This window comes from Oryzias latipes, chromosome 3 (genome assembly GCF_053564925.1).
Source record: "Oryzias latipes strain Hd-rR chromosome 3, Olatipes_Hd-rR_3.1".
Lineage (NCBI taxonomy): Eukaryota > Metazoa > Chordata > Actinopteri > Beloniformes > Adrianichthyidae > Oryzias > Oryzias latipes.
In genome coordinates, this window is record NC_136239.1 from 7,319,146 (window position 1) to 7,338,307 (window position 19,162).

At 46.2% G+C, this 19,162-nt stretch overlaps 2 protein-coding genes across 10 annotated transcripts; one reads left to right on the forward strand and one right to left on the reverse strand.

Annotated features, from left to right (window-relative positions):
• Positions 1 to 35: 35 nt before the first annotated feature.
• On the reverse strand, positions 36 to 2,396 carry pole3 (polymerase (DNA directed), epsilon 3 (p17 subunit)). Its single transcript, XM_004066815.5, has 4 exons — positions 2,143 to 2,396; positions 658 to 743; positions 448 to 566; positions 36 to 380 (listed from the first exon to the last, which is right to left on the reverse strand). The coding sequence occupies exons 1-4, from the start codon at positions 2,206 to 2,208 to the stop codon at positions 205 to 207; spliced, it is 447 nt and encodes a 148-aa protein (XP_004066863.1). The 5' UTR covers positions 2,209 to 2,396; the 3' UTR covers positions 36 to 204.
• A 7,925-nt stretch (positions 2,397 to 10,321) lies between these two features.
• kmt5b (lysine methyltransferase 5B) lies at positions 10,322 to 18,952 on the forward strand. Of its 9 annotated transcripts, none has more exons than XM_023952139.2 (10): positions 10,322 to 10,470; positions 12,825 to 13,070; positions 13,143 to 13,290; positions 13,386 to 13,551; positions 13,642 to 13,751; positions 13,897 to 14,063; positions 14,149 to 14,168; positions 14,253 to 14,389; positions 15,413 to 15,612; positions 15,843 to 18,952. In XM_023952139.2, the coding sequence occupies exons 1-10, from the start codon at positions 10,371 to 10,373 to the stop codon at positions 17,330 to 17,332; spliced, it is 2,784 nt and encodes a 927-aa protein (XP_023807907.1). In that variant the 5' UTR covers positions 10,322 to 10,370; the 3' UTR covers positions 17,333 to 18,952. The 9 variants fall into 9 exon arrangements, with proteins under 9 accessions (XP_023807907.1, XP_023807924.1, XP_078800321.1 ...); XM_023952156.2 differs by lacking the exon at positions 10,322 to 10,470 and adding an exon at positions 10,872 to 11,010; XM_078944195.1 differs by lacking the exon at positions 10,322 to 10,470 and adding an exon at positions 10,872 to 11,010 and having other exon boundaries at positions 15,846 to 18,952.
• Positions 18,953 to 19,162: the final 210 nt, after the last annotated feature.

Genomic DNA, 19,162 nt, shown 5'->3' on the forward strand with positions numbered 1-19,162 from the left:
CTCCTCCATTCACTTGTGGTTCAAGAACCTGTACGTTCTACTTGTATACAAAACATTTATTGAAACTACAAAAGAGTGTATCATGGGAACACCAAACCGCTGGCTGATGGAGAGGGGACTGCAGGAATGAAGCCGTCCTTCTGAGAGCAGTTTTTACAGTTTGTGAAGCCAGAGTCCGGTCTCATGTCGGACAGGTCTGTCTCCTCAGTTCTCCACCTCCTCTTCCCCCTCCTCGGTCTCCTCCTCCATGCGTTGTTCTTCCTCATCCTCTCCCTCCTCATCTTCCTTGCTCTTTTCATGCTCACAGTCTGCCTTCTTCTCTTTTTCTTTGCGTTTCTGCTCAGACACTTCCTTCTTTCCCTTCTGACCTTTCTTGTAGACTGTGGAGGAACACACTGTTAGCTGTTGGACAGCAGCATTCTGAGGCTGTGTGTTTGTGCGTCTGACCTTCTAGAGCCGCTCTGAGAGGCTCCAGGAAGCGTTCGAACTCCATCTCCTCCATCGCTGCCAGCACATCTGCAGCATTTAAAGTCTTCCGTTTGGCCTTCAGTGCAAAGTTATTGGCACTAAAAGCAGAAAACGGTCTTTATTTACGGACAGAAAGTGCTGAACGCAGAGTTTTGTGGATGGGGGGGGGGGGGGGGGGGGGCTTCTCACCAGGAGGTTGCATACAGCACAAAGACGCTGGCGGCCTGGGAAATGGCTCTGCGCGCCTCTTTGGATACGTTCACCCCATCTGGAAGCTGTGGGAAAGCAGAGCGTTAGAGAATCAGAACCGTGGCGGCAGAAACCAAACGGTTCAGAGAACCAGAGATCCGGATCACGGAACTGCCGGTGGATCTCTGCCAAAAACCTGCAGAGCTGAAAAGCACAGGACTGTTGAGAAACGCATGAGCAAACTCCTTTGGTGTAGCGTTGCAGTGCCACCATGTGGCAGCAGGAAATGACATGTCTGTTTAGAGAAAAGCATGCTGGGAAAACAAACAGTCACACAATTCTGTTTTCTGCACAGACACATAAAGGTGTACATCAAACCATAATACTGATGTCTCATAAAAGTAATGTAAGATTTTTGGTCTAGATTTTGATTAAGCAAATAGCTTTTTCCTCTAATTAGTAGATCACCATTCCTTTGCAGTACTAATTAGAACTCACATTTACTATCACCTCATTTCACTGCATATTATTTTAATAATCCACAACTGAGATCTCACAATCATTAACGATTGTAGACGCTTGTAGTGGACCAGTCCAAAACTATACAGAAAAACAAACGAAAAGACTAAAACTATTGTCAGTAGAAGTGCTGTATGAAGTACTAAGTGGTACTATGAAGCAATGGTGAGCTATTTATTATAAGAACAGGTTTTAAGGATTAAATACTCTGTATTAATACTATTTTTAGTAGTACTACTAATAAATGAAGGAATGATCATAACTCAAATCTGCTAAGTGATGTTAGTGTCACGTCTACTCACATTGGAGTGATAGATTTACTCAAAGACTATACAGTAAACCAACTAATTATTTGAGGGGTATTGTACTAAATAGTACTATGGAGGATCTGTGAGCTACTAATTTGAGGAACAGGTTTTTTTTTAGGTTAAACTCGGGCAAAGAGGCTACTTGTGTTTTTTTCGGTACTGTCATTTTCATGTACTGCAAACGGCCATCACGTTATTTGTCTCTGTTGATGCTTCTCCACCGCTTCAGTGTAATCTCACTCCTACAGTCCAGTGATGGCTGACATGACCCCAGCATGCATCCAAACAAGGCAAACTCCACACAGACGGGATTTGAACCAGCATGTTCTCACTGTAAGGGGAGAGTGCTGACCACTACACCACTGTGCAGTACGCTGGAAACTAATGACTTCTTTTTTTTTCTTTTTTTTTGCATCATGTAGGTAATGAATGACATAGCATGAAAAGCTAAATTAGTTTTTACAAAAAATACAAGTTAGTGAATAAACTGCTGCTTTAATCTTTTAATGAACGGACGTCCAGGCAGCGGGAGCGCCATCTTTGTTTTGGTTGCACACATTTAAACTTCGCCGTTGCTCGGTAACGATCGTTCAGGTGAGTCCGGCAGCTCCGACACTCGTCTTGCCCTCTGAGCTCCTTCCCGGGGTAACCAACTCACCGCCTCCTTGATGATGCGCGTGATGACCGCGTTAGGAAGGTTCAGATCCTCCGGTTTCTCGGCCATTCCTCCGCTCGCGCGGAAAACACGCAACTCTGCTCGGCGCTGAGCTCACCTCTTTGACTGAATGGATTCGCACGTGCGCTAAAGGGACACGTGCTGTCAGATTCAGCCTAAAAGCACTGGCGGAAACGCGTTTTTGTTTTGAGACGTTTCCCGCGAACCTCCCGGAAGGACGTCATCAGAGAAATTGCGACCTCCCGCCTTTTGTGATGTCATTTCCGTTCAAGCCCAGTTTTTTTAAATGAACTTTATTGACAAATATTGCAAACACACTGTATGTCACACAGGGACAAACAGGAACACCTGTGTCCGAATTACCGCCCTAACCCCTATCTAGTGCACTATATAGTGCGGTCGCCATTTTGTAGGGGGGTCCGAATAAGTAGCAGAGAACACAAGTGAAGAAACGACAGTTATTTTTTTTTGGTTTTGGTTTTTCCGTTTTTTTTTTTTGTTTTTTTTGGCAGATGTCGATGACTTTAGCTTTCACATCCTCTGTGTTGTTTTCCGGAACCCCGGCCGGCCTCAAGTTCCATCTTCGAGAATAACGCTCCAGCTCTTCAATGCGACTTTCACAGGACCCCATGCGCTGTTCCCCCATTTTAACCTGGGTGTCAACCTCCTTCATTTTAGTTTTCATTTCCTTCAGCCCCTCCGAAACGAAATCAATGGGTTTTTTCAGACCTTTGATTTTCATACAGCTCTCCCTCACTATCTTTTCAAGGGAATCAGATCTTGAATTGAAGAGGAAAGAGAGTTTGGTAATAATGCCTTCAGGATCTTCCATTTCAGAAGCTTTACCTCTTTTCAGTAGTGAGGACTTCAGTGGCGTATCAGGAAGGGGGGTCAAAGTGAAGTCGTTAGCTTCCATTGAGTCATCTGTTGCAGCCGTTTGGTTAGCATAATTGTGCGCGTCTATAACACAGCCTTTTGTAGGCAGACTATCTTGCTCTTTTCTTTTCTTTTCGGGTTTTGGCATGGTGGTGATATAAGATTGCTGTTGTCACAGTCTTTTTAATGTTGGCTTTAACAAGGCTTTCTTCCACAACAGTTTTTTTTACTTGACCTTACTTGAGGTTGAATAATTACGGAGCCCGTGACCTGACAGGGGTAAAAATAATATACTATTCGTTTCCTGGAAACAATAATGACCTTTTACACGCCTGCATTTTCAACCGGAAATAAACTGAAATGCTTCAAGTTACACATTTACTGTCAACAGGATAACTGGTTTAAAGCAATAATATGAATGAAACCTATATTACCGCATTGCATCATTGATGTTTTCATTGACTATAGCAAAGGTGATGACTACGCAGGGTGGCCCTGGGTGAGCGGCTGGATGGCAGACAGACAGCCGCTTTCTGCCGCCGGAGCGGCATAGTGATCTCCGGCGGCTGAGCTCGTTGGCTTGTTATGCCAGCACAGACAGTGCGCTGCTGTGGGATGGGCAGGCAGCCAGCTCGGGTCTCCTTACAATATCTTTCATATTTTCATCGAGACAATAATAAAAAAGATCCCCTAGTTTGATAGTCGTTTTTATTGTTCCCCTCTCAAACAAAGAGATACAGAAGTAGCGGCGGAGAGGGGTTGCAGCGGGATGGGGCTCACATAGCCGAGATAGACTTCGAATGAACCCAGACATGGAAAAGGCTTGTTTTCAAAACTCAGACACAAAAACCTCTGGAAAAAGAGAGACAACAGCTGCAGGAAGAAAAGTCCACCCTTTTACAAGAACCCACTCACCTAAAGGAGGACGTCTTTAGACTAAAAAGAAAACTTTTGGTCAGAGGTTTCTGAGCCTGTTTAAAAAATCTAGAAAAAAAGACCAAAAAATTAAACAAAAGAAGAAGCAAAAAGAAATGAGGGAGATTAAGTACACTATATTACCAAATATTACATTTGAACTGAAGTGGTCTATTTTTAACCCATAGAGTTCAGTTTGATGTGGGTCCACCTTTTGCAGCTGTTACATCTTCAACTCTTCTAGGAAAGCTGTCCACAAGGTTGAGGAGTGTGTTTCTAGGATTTTTTTACCATTCTTACAGAAGTGCATTGGTGAGGTGACACACTGATGTTGGTGGAGAAGGCCTGGCTTTCAGTCTGCGCTCTAATTCATCCGAAATGTGTTCTATCGGGTTTAGGTCAGGACTCTGTGCAGGCCAGTTAAATTCATCCACACCAGACTCCATGTCTTTACGGATTTAGCTTTGGTCACTGGTGCACAGTCCCGCTCCAAACTGTTCTCACAAGGTTGGAAGCATGGAATTGTCCAAAATGTTTCTGGTATCCTGAAGCATTCACGGTGCCTTTCGCTGGAACTAAGACCAGAAAAACAAGCCCACACCTGAATTCCTCCTCCACCAAATGTCACACTCGGCACAATGCATTCCAAAATGTACCGTTCTCCTGGCAACCTCCAAACCCAGATTCGTCCATCAGATTGCCAGATGGAAAGGTGTGATTCATCACCTCAGAGAAGGTGTCTCCACTGCTTCAGAGTACAGTGGCGGAGTGTTTTACACCACTGCATCCGACGCTTTGCATTGCACTTGGTGATGTGTGGCTTGGATGCAGCTGCTCAGCCATGGAAACCATTCCATGACGCTCTCTGCATACTGTACTTGGACTAAGGCCAGGTCAAGAGATTAGGACACCTGATTCTGATCATTTGGATGGATGAGCGAATACTTTTGGTAAATTTTGTATCTTGGGTTCTTGTTCATAAGAAAGGGAAGACAGGACTGTGAGATTAACAGGAGGATTGTGGTGAAGAGGAAGCTGAGTCAGAGAGACCAACTCTTAATTTATTTTGAACACTTTAATTTTTTCTACAAACTGAAAGACAATGCCACCTGGATGAATGAGAATCTTGCTCAGTATTTATTTTCATCAGGTCTTCAGCACGACTGGCACCTGCAGTGAGAGAGGTGCTGCTGCCTGGTCTGGGTAAGGTTACAATCAACAACTCCTCTGGAATGGTCCTCCAAGTAAAAGACTCAGTCATGGCCCACTTTTCTGCAGATAAAGCAGTGTTGTGGCAGCAACCTGTTTTCTGTCACGTCCTCAAAGGACTGACCCACAACAGCTCTTTTAAGAGCCACCCACAAAACCTTCAAAAGCTTCATTTTCTCTTTTTTGTACATTATAGTCATAACTTTTAAGTTACCTCTTCTGGGTTGTCTTGCAATCCTTTTTGACGTGCAGGAAAAAAAAAAGTAAAAATGCTAAATTATGACAGTACTGTAATATAATACCATTTTCTTATACAAAAATCGGAGCTAGAGTTGTAAATTGTAAGTCTACATTTAAAAGGTTACCAGTGATAACTTTTAAGTTACCTCTTCTGGGTTGTCTTGCAATCCTTTTTGACGTGCAGGAAAAAAAAAGTTAAAATGCTAAATTATGACAGTACTGTAATATAATACCATTTTCTTACACAAAAATCAGAGCTAGAGTTGTAAATTGTAAGTCTACATGTAAAAGGTTACCAGGGCATGTCTCAATGCAAGCCTCTTGTGTGACTATGATAGTACAGAGCAAATTCATTTGTGCTGAATGATCCTAAATTACAGTTTGCTCACCTGTTCTCTCTACGAAATCTGAATAACAGAACTGACCGTGGTTCCCCCAATATTTTGTAGTACCCTTTGACCCCATAGTCATTGTGAGGCCATCATTTACCACATGATCTGTGGTATCATACATGTTGGCGGTTAAACCCTAGATAAGTGGATTATGAGGCGGGTCCACGAGGTGGAGCAGTAGTTGGAGTTCAGGACTGCGCTGTATTGTTTTTCGCATATTCAATAAGGTCCAGTCTTCAGGAGCCTTATTTAAAAGCATCAACTCAACATGGTGTTAGAAGTAGGATGCTGATAGACTGATTGAAGAAAAAAAGACTGCGAAGCACGTCAACGACGCAGGATGTCAGAGGACGAAATGGCTACGCCACGAGCTATGTGGAAAAAAAAAGGTAATTACGGCAAAGTGTGCAGAAGCGACATAAAGTCTGTGAATGCAGTAACTGCAAAGGAAGAGAGCCTTTCTATAGGAACTGTTAATGCTGGTGCAGACCCATGGTTGGTGCAGCTTCAAATAAGACGCAAGAAAATATCCTTTAAAATAGATACTGGCACTGATGTTACTGCCCTACCCCCTGATGTTTATCAGGAAATCATGCGAGGAAAGTTGTAAAGCATCTGGTGGAGCCAAAGTGTCTGCTGTTCGGACCAGGTGGCAACGTGCTTAGCATCCTGGGCGTAGCAATAGAAACACTGCGCAGGGGCAAAAAGGCTGCCCACAAAGGACATTTATGTGGTGGAAGATCTTCATACTGCCCTGCTGGGGTTACCAGCTATAAAACAGCTTCAACTTGTGTCCAGAGTCAACAACATCACCACGGAGACTGTGAAACAACTATATCCCCGCCTGAGTCTAGGCTTTGTACAGAGGCCATATTCAATCAAACTGCAACCAGATGCTGTGCCCTTCTCTCTTCAGACTCCATGCAGGGCCCTCATGGTCAAAGTGAAGGAGGAGATAGACTGCATCAGAAAAATGGGTGTTATCACCAAAATTGAGGATCCCATTGAATGGTGTGCAGGGATGGTAGTGGTCCCTAAGAAATCTGGTGCAGTACGTGTCTGTGTGGACTTTACTAACATGAACCAAGCAGTTTGCAGAGAAAAATGTATCCTGCCTTCGTTTGAAAACACACTGGGGATGCTAGCACGCGCAACCTTTTTTAGCAAACTGGATGCCAACATGGGCTTCTGGCAGGTGCCATTAACTGAGGAGTCTGCCAAGTACACCACTTTCATAACACCTTTTGGGCGCAACTATTTTAATCAGTTACCATTTGGCATTGCATCAGCCCCGGAACATTTTCAGAAAATGATGGTGACTGAGGTGACCAGCGGCTTGGCAGGGGTGCTGTGTCACATGGACGACAATTTGGTCTGGGGCAAGACCAGAGAAGAGCACGATGTGCAGTTGTATGTGTTGCTGAAGAAAGCACAGAAGGCAGGCATCTCACTAAACATTGATAAATGTAAGTTCACATGACATACAGTCAATTTTTTGGGTCATGTGATCTCAGCAGCAAGTATACAGCCAGACCAGACCCAGAAAATACAAGTGCAGTTCAGGAAATGAGTGCATCCACCAATGTCAGTGGACTGGGGAGTTTCCTGAGTATGGTGAACCAGTTGGCGTGGCTCATACCAAATTTGGCAGAGAAAGACAAAGTTTTGCGTGATCTGCTGTCAAAATAGAACCGCTGGTACTGGGGGTTAGGGCAGTAGACAGCCTTTGATACCTTCAAAAAGAGCTTTCATCCACACCAGTGCTCACACTGTATGACTCAAACAGTGAGGTGAAGATCTCAGCTGATGCATCTTCTTTTGGGCTGGGAGCAGTTCTGCTACAGAAAAGCAATCCTGAGTGGGCACCTGTAGCGTATGCATCCAGGTCGATGACGGCGACTGAGCAGCGCTGTGCTCAGGTAGAGAAAGAGGTGCTGACTGCAACATGGGCGTGTGAAAAGGTCAACTGGATTGTTCTTGGCAGATCATTTGAGTTAGAAACTGACCATAAGCCTTTGGTTAGTCTGCTGGGAGGGAAAGCTTTAGATGACCTTCCACCTAGGATCCAAAGATTTAGAATGAGGCTCATGCTCTACAACTACAAAGTCACACATGTCGCTGGCAAAAACGTATGGACAGCAGACACCCTGTCACGTGAAGGGAGCACACACAGGTGCAAGTCTGCTGAAGAACACTAACATCTACCTGGACTCTGTCATCAGCAACCTACCTGTCAGTTGAGACTATCTGAGCAACCTTCATGACCATGTGAAAGCGGACAGTGCATGTGCTGCGCTCATGGACTGCAGAGGGGTGTTGAAACAGTACTGGGCTGAGAGAGCGGTACTTACAGCGCACGATGGACTGCTGCTGCAGGGCACAAGGCTGGTCATCCCATTGGCCTTGAGAAATTATGTGTTTGAAAAATTGTACAAAGGACACATGGGCGTGACAAAGTGCAGGGAAAGGGCCAAACAAACAGTATGGTGGCCTGGACTCAGTAATCATTTAAGTGACATGGTGTTAAGATGCAGAACCTGCATCCAAGAGAAAACCAATGTCAAAAGCTACTGATGCCGAGACAGATGGCAGACAGGCCTTGGCAAAGACTCTGAGCTGACCTGTTCACACTGGACAGCAAAGATTATCTGCTCACAGTGGATTATTTTTCAGGTTTTGTGGAAATTGCATACCTCTCATACACACGGTCCACGGTGCACCTGAAGTCGATTTTTGCAACGTCATTACATTCCTCAGGTTCTTGTGACAGATAACGGGCCGCAGTTCTCGGGTAGCCATTTTCAGGCTTTTGGAGCATGTTACGGCTTTGAGCATGTCACGAGCAGCCCCAGGTTTCCACAAAGTAATGGAGAGGCTGAATGAGCTGCACAGACTTAAGAGACTGCTGAAAAAGTCATCTGACCTGTACGGTGCTTTGCTTGCATACAGAGCAACACCTCTACAAAACGGCTACAGTCCAGCTGAGCTGTTAATGGGGCGTCGACGCTACATTACTGTTTCTGCCCTTCCATCCCTGTTGGATCCGGCTCTGCCTGACTACTACAGGTTGGGAGCCAAAGAGAGGGAGAAGAGGTGGAAAGATGCAAGAACTTTTGAAAAGTGACACAAAGTGAGAAACCACTGGTTCCTGGGGAAGAGGTCTGGGTCACAGATGCAAAAGCTCAAGGTACAATGATATCTGCACACAAAGCTCCTCGCTCATATGTCATCAAAGTGTCTCATGGCACACTGAGAAGAAACCAATACCACCTGATGTCATTGCAGACCAACAGTGAGACAGTCTTCGGTGATGAACCTGTGAGAGAAGATACACCTACTCTAGCTCCAACCGAGCAGACACCACACAGCGCAGAAAACATCGCAGAGACTGCCCGTACAAGGTCAGGATCAGTGGTCAGAAAACCAGATAGACTTCACTTGTAAATTAAGAAAAAAATGGTAAATAATGAGGTTTGAGTTAATCACATGAATGCGAAGGTTTGAATAAAAAAACTGCTAGAAAATTGATACATGTTCTATAAGTAAAGATATATAAGTTACCCTTTGTTTTGTTTCAAAAAGGGATATTGAACACAACATACATGTTGTGGGTTAAACCCTATAAGGGGACATCCTGAGGGGTAGGCCCAGGAGGTGGAGCAGTAGCGGAAGATAAGGATTATGTTACTTGTTTTCCGCATATTCGATAAAGTCCAGTCTTCAGCAAGTCCCATCCCGGAGCCTTAATTAACGGCAACAACTCGATAGGTGTTACCCAATCTGTCTATGCAGTTAGCCTCTTCTTCACCGGTTTTGTCCCCCCTCCACCCATCTTCACCCCTCTTCCATGAGGCTGACCATCTATGTTTTCCAGTTAGGTACATTATGCACTTCATGCCAATTCCTTTCACTTAGTTTACAATCTACTTACTTGTTGGGGTTCATGTGATTCGACTGTGAAGGAAAGGCTGAAGTAGCTTGGTTTCAGCTGCTACTTCATACACCTCTTCACCAGTGTGAAGTTCACCTTTGAAGCTATTTATAGACATTTTCATGAAAATACAATAAAATTATTTTTAAATGAATGTACAAAATGTCTGACATGTTCAACAGGTTTGTGTACAATAATACAAGCAATGAAATTAAGACTATTATAAACAATGACCATTCAGCCTGTATAGTTATAGTGTAGTTAATTTTGACAGATGTGATAAAAAAAAATTAATAATCAAAAGAGGTAAAGTGATCATTTAGCAAAGATTTGTACTTAGTCGCTTCCAGACCAGAACCAGCAGCCTTTTAAAACACCCGTCCTGAAACAAAAACACTTAACACACAACTACCCATAATCATTTATTCCATACACACCTAAAATCTGGAAGATGTGTTTCATAATCTTGGCAAGTACTCCTCTGCTTTGATGGAAGGGTTGTCTTGGCAACAATACCAGAAGCAATTTCTGCAGCATAATACAAAATTTTCCAGTTCAAATTTCCCCCCCAGATTTGATTATAATGTGTAAATTTTTAGTAGGCTATATTGAGAGTAAGCATATTGATACAAGGAAGCGAGAAAATAATGGAGGCTGTGCTTAAGGGAGTTTTTTTTAACGTGAAGAGGCTCAGCATGCCCTGTTGCATCACCGTGGAGGTTCCTACCCATAGCAGTGTCCGTCCAGGTGAGCTCGAGTTTTACAAAAACTACAACATTAAAGCCCTCGGGGCATTCGCACACTCGGTTTAGCTGGGTCATCCCCAGGAACCGTTCTAGTACCAAGCGGTACCGTCAGAACCAGAGACTCAGCCTGAACATGTTTATTTATGTTGCACTACTTTTGTGTACATCCACATCCGACAAAACTAACACACAGAACTAGTACTGATTAGGCCAGGATTTACTGTAGTGACATAACAGGAAGGGAAATTGACGCCCACTTGTCGCGTGTCTGTTTAAACCTTCCGTTTCGTTTCATTTTCCCCGTGGAACGTAAAAAACGTCTTATTTCTAGGATCTATTTTCTCTCGGAAGGCGGTGCTGCGGCCCTATCTTGCTGTCGCCGGAGCCAGGCCGCCATCTTGAATTTTTATGACATTTTCCTCCTAAAAAAGAAAGAAAGAATAAACAAATTGAAGCGTTTCTTGCGGTGCTGTCGTGCGTGGTGTAGTGACGGTTTTGCATGAGGGCTTTTGAGGTTGATGACGTCTTTGCCGACACACCTGTGAGTATTCTAAGGGTTTGTTGTGAATGTGCGTGATGTGGACTCGGGACATTTAACCGATTGAAAGCTCCCGGTGTTTGGCTTTCTTGCCCTCGCCCCTTATGGTAAATAATGCTGCTTGCACCCGGCCAAACGGGGCACTCTGTGTCCGGCAGACACGGCGGGCCTTTAGCGAGACGGGTGTAAGCAGAAGGCCGCTTTAAACCCGGGTGAAATGTTTAACCCGTTCTGGCTAGCAGCTACACAGCAGCCGAGCTAACCGGAGACTGTCCGCGAGGCTGAACGCTTTTCTTCTGCGCCGGCGGACGGAAAGTCGGGGCTGTTTCTGTCTGAAATGTTTTCCTCTCCGTTCGGGGACCGTGTCTGTGGCCGTTATGCGGCATATAACCGCAGCTGCTGGCTTCCTGACGCGCACCCCCGTAAGCGTCCCGCTGAAGTTTGATGCCCACCGCTTATCCGACAGTGTAGCCCGTGGGAGTCGATGGCTGCGCCTCGTCAGTCTGTGTGTCGGTGTCGTGTCTGCGGGGCTTCGCAGCGGTGGGTTCTGGCTGCGGGGGTCATGGTTGTTCTGACGCCACCTGTGTCAGGTGCTTTAACAGTGCGCTCCTGTTTGTGCTAAAGTGTCCGCCCATGGTTGTGCTTGTGACGGGGATAGCGGCGGAGGATCGCCGGGGTTTGCTGCCGGCTGCCAGGCGTTCCGGCGTCGCCACAGCTCGTTAGCTTGATGCTAACGGAGCCGCAGGGCGGAGCGTCGCCGTTGTTAGCAAACAATGCGAGCCGTGTCGGTGAGCTGCTAGCTCGGCGCAGACTTTGGTGTGGCCTTCCGGGTTCCTGCAGCCTCACTGTGGTTCTGGTTCTGTTGGGACTTTAATGGGACCGTGATGTGGCACGTTGTCATAGAACGCCGTGTCTTTGGTTAAACGGGTCGTCGTTTAGAGTTAGTTTTTATTTATTTATTTTATTTTGTTAAAGAAAACCCATCCGGGTGAAACTTGACAGTGGACCAGTGTAGTACCTGTAGCTGCCACTGTGGGGCGCTGCGAGTGATTTTCTTTTTTTTAAAACGTTAATCTGAAGGGAGCGCCTGTAAACACTGTCTGATTTTCCGCCCTTATCACCATTTCCGATTACATTGGGCTCGTGAAAACCTTGGGGTCTTGGTCCGATTAGAATGTTTACGTAGTTGAATATCAGTCAGTTTTATTAGTGAACCCCCATGAGGGGGGGGGGGGGGTCAAAACATCCTTTTATTCATTTTCTTTACCTCTAAAAACTAAAACTTATTAATGTCAGAATGACAGAACAGACTAACATTCATTTCATGTTTACTAACTGCAAGCAAGGTCTCGTTAGAAATGTAAAAAAAAAAAGATGTCCTTGTTCTGCTCATGAACTGAATAATTCTCCACTTAAATTTGTTTAGTGTATCTCCTCACTTGTGTAACCCTTTAGACTCCAAAGCAAACATAAATGATTGGAGCCCAGAAAAAGTCCAGTGGAGAGAGCAGCCAGTGCTGTACGAGTTGTGTTTTAATCATCTGGTACGCGAACATGAAATCAGTCTGCTCTCGGAAAATTTATGGAAGTGTAATACTTTGTGTTTTCATAATCAGTAAGAATTTAATGGTTTTATGGTTGTTCAGATACATGTTTACGGTAATCAGAAGCCTGTTCCTTGATAAACTGGATCTTGAATTCCAGTCACTCTGGTCTTGGTTTAGCAGAAAACCTTTGCTCAGCCTCTTCCGTGTGCTAAGGTAATTAAAACTATACAGGACCCATCTTTGTGGTGTGTTTTTCTGCTCTTCTGTCAGGTTTCAAACTTCAAACCCCAGTCTTCCCTACCCAAGAGTCTCTCTTCATCTCGGAGACTAAATGCAACTGGACCAGGGGGCTTGTGGGCATGAAGTGGCCGGGCGAATCCAAGAACATGGTATTGAATGGCAGACGACATGGGAACAAGTTGACTGGAGAGCAAGCTGTGAGTCGCTCTCAGCCCCCACAGAGGGCATCGCTGCGCCACGTCAAAAGCCACCCGAGAAGTCGAAGATGTAGCCGCAGTGAGTTTGACTGCTAACAGAAGTCTGGGTTGCCTGGCTGAAGTGGTGCGCTAACACCAGCTTCCCTTTCAGGGTGTAATGGAGCCAGCGTTGAGGCAGAGAGGCGCTACGTGCCCTCCTCAGGAATGACCGCCAAAGAGCTGTGTGAGAACGATGATTTGACCACAAGCCTAATCCTGGATCCATATCTGGGCTTTCAGACTCACAAAATGAACACCAGGTTAGGCTCTTACCAAGCTGCCTGTGAACACGTTCTTTTTTGTCCTCAGGTAATATTGTTTGTGCTGATTTTATTTTTTTAATGTTTTGCAACAGATTTCGCCCAATCAAAGGGAGACAAGAGGAGCTGAAGGACATCATCGAGAACTTCAAGAAACACGACAATTTGGAAAAGGCTTTTAAAGCTCTCACGTCTGGCGACTGGTGCCGAAATTTGTTCCTTCACAAGTCCAAGGCTCAAGAAAAGCTCTTCAAGCAACATGTGAGGACCCTGACATTTGTCTGGCCTGTTTTGTTGGTTTGCTTCATCAGCTGGGCAGCAGATCCGGTGCTAACTTTGCATTCTGCACAGGTGTTCGTATATTTGCGGATGTTTGCCACAGATAGCGGCTTTGAGATTCTTCCCTGTAACCGGTATTCATCTGAGCAGAACGGCGCTAAAATTGTGGCCACTAAGGAATGGTGAGAGCAGTTTGTTGTTTGTGATGGTAACGGCGCCACCATCTGTCATCTCAACGGTTTGAGATTCTCCATGGTGACCCAGGAAAAGGACAATGGACGATAAGCAAAAAAACTGCTGGAACACTTTTCTCTTGTATCGTCACAGGAAAAGAAACGATAAGATCGAGTTTTTGGTCGGCTGCATCGCCGAGCTTTCAGAGAGTGAGGAGAACATGCTGCTGCGCCACGGCGAGAATGACTTCAGTGTCATGTACTCCACACGCAAGAACTGCGCCCAGCTTTGGCTTGGGCCCGCTGCGTTCATCAATCACGGTAGGATCCCTCAGCTCCAGGAGTGTGATGTTTGCAGAGACACTCGTAAAAATCCTATTCATTCATTTGCTCCTCTGTCCTTTAGATTGTCGACCAAACTGCAAGGTGAGCTGAGGAAAACACCTGGGCGTTTGTGAGTTCGGACGTGGAAACTGACACGCAGCTAACGGTTTGTGAATGTGCTTTCAGTTTGTGTCGACGGGACGGGACACGGCCTGCGTGAAGGTCCTCAGAGACATTGAGCCAGGAGAGGAAATCTCTTGTTACTACGGAGATGGCTTCTTTGGGGAGAGCAATGAGTTCTGTGAATGCTACACCTGTGAAAGGTGAGCAAGACGAAGGAAATGAGAAGTTTCTCTCTACAGCAAATGTTTGTTTGACCGAAGCTCCAGTCATATTTCAAAGAATATCCTGTTGAAAACCCAGACTCTAACGGAGATCAGTGCTTCAGTGAATGAACACTTTGTTTCGAGCAAACAAAAGCCGACGTCCCAGATAAAGTTTTCTGGGAAAGCCGCTGCCTCAGACCTGTAGGCCCATCATCTGATGAGTCTCCACAGACCTGAGTTCTGCATTGACGAAGAGTCAGTCTGGAGGACTAACCGTTCTATGCAGAGAAAGACGAAGCAAACAAGGTCATACGGCCGAACTTTACTGTGTGACCAGCTTCATGCCTGCAGACCGTGGTGAATGGCTAACAGCAGGAGGTGCCTGAAAGGTGGCTGTCCTGAACTGGTCTGCCAGTCAAAGCCTTAATGATCCACAAGCCCCACAGGTTGGAACCTGATCCTCCAGGTCAGGCTTTGAGGTCCAGGGCTGCAGTGCTGCTTTGCCTATGGTTGAAGAAGGACTGAAAGTCCAGTCAGCTGTGGAACAGCTGGCTTCACCTCTGTTATTTTATGATGTGGTACGGTGCTGGCATCTCACGCTGCACTGCCTCAGGGTGTTAGCTTTAGCATCTTGCGACATCAGTCAGAGTGCAGGAAGTATCTGATGCTCAGATCTGTGATTGCATTTTTCCAGCTTCTATCCCAGTTCTCAGGTTTGTAGTCACTCTCGGATGTTGCCACACTTGTGTGGTTTGCAGCAGGTGTAACACTCTCTCCAAACGGCACGAGCAGAGATTAGCTGTACACATACTCTGGATGACACCAGAGGCTGTTGAGCAGGATTTTGGATTATTCTCAGTAACTGAACATGAATTTCCTGAAAGATCAACATCAGTTTAAATGCGGATCAGCTTTCTTAGAACAGTCAGATGGGACTGATTGGTTTCTTACCGCTTCAGTTTGGGTGTTTACATGAAGGCATTAGGGACCTGAACAGGTTTTTGTTTGTTCATCATGTAGACGGGGTACCGGGGCTTTCAAATCCAAAGCTGGACTGCCAGTGGAGGCGCCGGTCATCAACAGCAAGTATGGGTTGCGGGAGACGGACAAACGGCTCAACAGGCTGAAGAAACTCGGAGAAGGAAACCGGAGTTCAGACAGTCACTCTGTGGGCTCTCACACTGACCTAGACTCTCAGGAAATGCCAAAAACACATCAAGGTAGGACTTTTCAGACAGAACTTCACAATTCCTTCAGCACTTCAACATCCAAAACTCCACAACGGATCCTGGGGTCCATGTAGAAACCCAGGGAGTTTCAGGAATGGAACTTTCTCCTCATGAAGTGATACAAAATGGATCTGATTTTTATTTGTTGTCACACCGCTGAGTAATACATATTTTACATTTTGTTCTCTTTTCCTAAAACAACTTTTTCTCTTTTTCTACAGCAGTCAGAAAGAGAACACCATCTTCATCATCATCCTCATCTGGCTTGAAGTACAAAAACAGGACACAAAGCAGGCAGACTCTGTCGAGAGCCCTCTCTACCTCATGTTCAAAGCAAGGTCGTGTAAACAACAACAACAACAACAACAGGGTACCAAAGAGACTGAAATCCCAATCCAAGCCTTCACTCAGCAAGGTCCAGCTGCGAAGTCAGAGAAGAGGGGTGGAGCCCAGGGCACCAGCCCGAGCGGACTGTCAGCTGGGTCTCAGGGACTCGAAGGGATTGACGTGTAAAGACGTCGCCATTAAGAAGGAAAAGGATGCACAGGAACCGGGTCAGTTAGCACTGAGTCAGCAAGGCTGCCTTACGCGGCACGCTACCAGGGAGTGCAGCAGCCATCCAGCTGCGCAGGGCGGCAAGAGCTCCTCCTACAGAACTCGCAGGTCCACAAGGACCCTTGTAAAGGCCCAGGAACTAGTAACTTGTGTCAAACTGGAGCCCAGCGCCATGGATGGCTTAAGCCCAGTCCCTGGCGGTGTGGTCATCAAGACTGAGCCAGCAGATATGGAGGAGTACCTCCACCATGGAGTTGGCCTGGAGCAGCCAATGTTGGACTCTGGTTATGCCAGAAGAGGCTTGCGCACCAGCTGGAAGCGGCTGCCGCGGTCCAGGACTGATCGGACAGTTAAATGCGAGGGCTCAAACTGTGAGCCGTTCATGTCTGGGGCCGTGGGCCATCCCCCCGACTTCTCAGACTGTGCTAACGGACTTTCCGGCTTCGCCAGCAGACACAGGGACTATAACTGTATTGCCAGTGGCGCCAAGTCCCTCCACGGGGATAAAGGGAAGAGCAGCTACCGCTCCCAGGATAAGGGGAAAAAGAAGCGACGCATCACGCGATACGACGCTCAGCTGATCCTGGAAAACAACACAGGAATCCCAAAACTGACGCTCCGCCGGCGGAGGGACAGCAGCAGCAGCAAGACCAACGACGCCAACGACATTGGCTCCTCCACCCTCTCCGCATCCACCGTCAGCTCGGCCTCTTCCAGCAAAATCAGCATCAAGTTCAGCAAGGACCATGACAAGGACAAAGGCAGCTCGTACGTGGCCAAACTGAACAACGGCTTCACCCCCATCGTCCACAGCAACTCAACCAAATTAAAAATCCAGCTGAAGAGGGAGGACGACGCTCGCCAGACTTCACAGGCCGCCTACCACGGGGACGTGGTTCAGAGCCTGGACACCCGGATCGGTGGGTATCGAACCCAGAAGGTTCTGGCCGAACCTTCGTCTGATGAGGATGATGAGGAGGATGATGATGATGAGGAGGGGGAGGATGATGACGACTATTTTGACAATGAATTTGAAGATGACTTCATTCCACTTCCCCCAGCAAAGCGGCTCCGCCTCATTGTGGGCAAAGACTCCATCGACATTGACATCACCTCCAGGAGGAGAGAGGATCAGTCTCTGAGGCTCAACGCGTGAACGCCCCCTGTACATAGAGACAACCGACCAATCAACTGTTGTGTTGATGTAAAAACAAAAAAATGATTAAAAAACTAGAGCATTAGTCATCTGAATGAGGGTGCTGTTAACTTAAAACAAATCTCTGTTGTTCACCAAACTTAAAAAGTTTCACTCTAGTTGCCATGATGACGTCTCTGCATCACCCGGCAGGAACTCTTGTTCTTTGTGAAGTGAAAGCTGGACATTTGTTTTAAGTTGACCCGTTCCTTGTTGTGTTGGACCTTGTAGAAAGTGTACAGTCCCCTCTGCCATAGGCAGGACTTGGTTCTGGTCTCGGTGCGACTTTCGGCTCCAGGTGCGTCATTTCGTCCATCTGTTGCCATGTTCTCATTATGTTGTCATTGTTCTGTAAAGATTCCTCTCTGATGACGAGACGTTTTACCAGGTAATCAAGCGTTTCTGGGTGGGGCTAATTGGTTGTTAAAATCTGAACTGGTGATCTTCATCCTCCTGAGTTTCAACCCTCTAGCTGTTCCAAAGGGAGCTACATGGTTCCCAGCATATAGATGAAGTTAACAGACTTTAAATCTGATGATTTGTTTAATTCCAAGGTTTTTTAAGGATGTTGTCCTTCAATACATTCACTGCTTCTATTTAAATGAGGGGCGGGTCAGTTAATGGGTCTAATAGTTTGACCATTGAAGCAACAACTGCAGGGTTCACTCAGTGGAATCGAGTGGCGGGTGTCTGTGGTTGGTGAAGGAGACTCCCTGGGCTCCAAAAACAGCAAAACCATGACCTGAGAGCATCAGGCGTCTCCATAATGACAACATGGCACGTGCATTGAATTTGGTGAAGATGATGTACAGACCAGGCGGACTCATCACTGATTTAATGTATCGTTTCCCTGAATCATGATTCTGCAGCCCTGCGGACTCAGGGGGCGGGCGTCTCCTCTCTGGTGTTGCATTCCTTTGGGCTTGGACACGTCAACATCTCCTCCCCAGATGCCTCAGATATTTGGAGAGGGGGTGAACCTGTGGAGCAGAGGGGGAGAGGAGCAGGTCTCTGGCTGCTCAACAGTAGATAGCTGATTGTTTTGTCCATTTCAACAGAGTTTAGAAGAACTGGAAGGAAGGTGTTGTAGAAGCTGGACCAGGCCTAGTGTGTAATTGGACTTCCTGTCTGCGCAGTAGTTAACCAAACCGGCTTCATCTGACTTAGAGGAACATTTCTTGTGTGTGGAGTAGCAGCAGAGGCGTTAGAGCTGCCATCATTCCTGGAGACCTCCCACCAAGGCTGTTCCTTTAACCCGGATCTGCTCCAGGCCTTCTGTACCTTTTTCTGTTGTTGGGGCGTAAGCTGATGGAGGTCCACAAAGGTGGTCGACCCAGACCCGCACCGTTCACATCACCAGCAGCTGTTCTCATCACACCCTGTGGACTCTTGAAGGTGTCCTGTCTATGTGCTCTCTGTTCATAAACTAATGTGAAAAGATTGGGGACATTTTAGCGTGTAAAGAGAATCCAGATGGGCGATGCAGATATTGCCCAGTATGTAAATCATGTGAACACATCTTGTACCTATTTAACAGTTTTGAATACTTGAAGACTATATAAAGTTTCTTTGTGACTCTTGTTTCCTGAGCGCCTTTCTTCTTGTTGGATGATCTTTATACTCTGCTCCACTGCTCTCGTCATGAGGTCCTTGATTCCTTCATGTGTTCCTTCAGCATATCAGCCACTCCTGCCCTCTCTATGGGCTTAAGAATGCGAGTGTTGAGTACAGTCACATGGTGTACGTCCTCTTCTGTACTTTTTCAATCATTCTGGTCCCAGATTTTAAGGA

What these genes read in the sequence shown, in the direction of transcription:
- kmt5b (XM_023952161.2), top strand. Translation starts at nt 11,385, where the DNA reads ATGCGGCATATAACCGCAGCTGCTGGCTTCCTGACGCGCACCCCCGTA. An exon ending in ATTGTCGACCAAACTGCAAG is followed by an intron (nt 14,169 to 14,252) that starts GTGAGCTGAGGA and finishes ATGTGCTTTCAG; the next exon opens with TTTGTGTCGACGGGACGGGA. An exon ending in AATGCCAAAAACACATCAAG is followed by an intron (nt 15,613 to 15,842) that starts GTAGGACTTTTC and finishes CTTTTTCTACAG; the next exon opens with CAGTCAGAAAGAGAACACCA.
- pole3 (XM_004066815.5), bottom strand. Translation starts at nt 2,208, where the DNA reads ATGGCCGAGAAACCGGAGGATCTGAACCTTCCTAACGCGGTCATCACG. An exon ending in GTGCTGTATGCAACCTCCTG is followed by an intron (nt 567 to 657) that starts GTGAGAAGCCCC and finishes TTCTGCTTTTAG; the next exon opens with TGCCAATAACTTTGCACTGA. An exon ending in TCTCAGAGCGGCTCTAGAAG is followed by an intron (nt 381 to 447) that starts GTCAGACGCACA and finishes GTTCCTCCACAG; the next exon opens with TCTACAAGAAAGGTCAGAAG.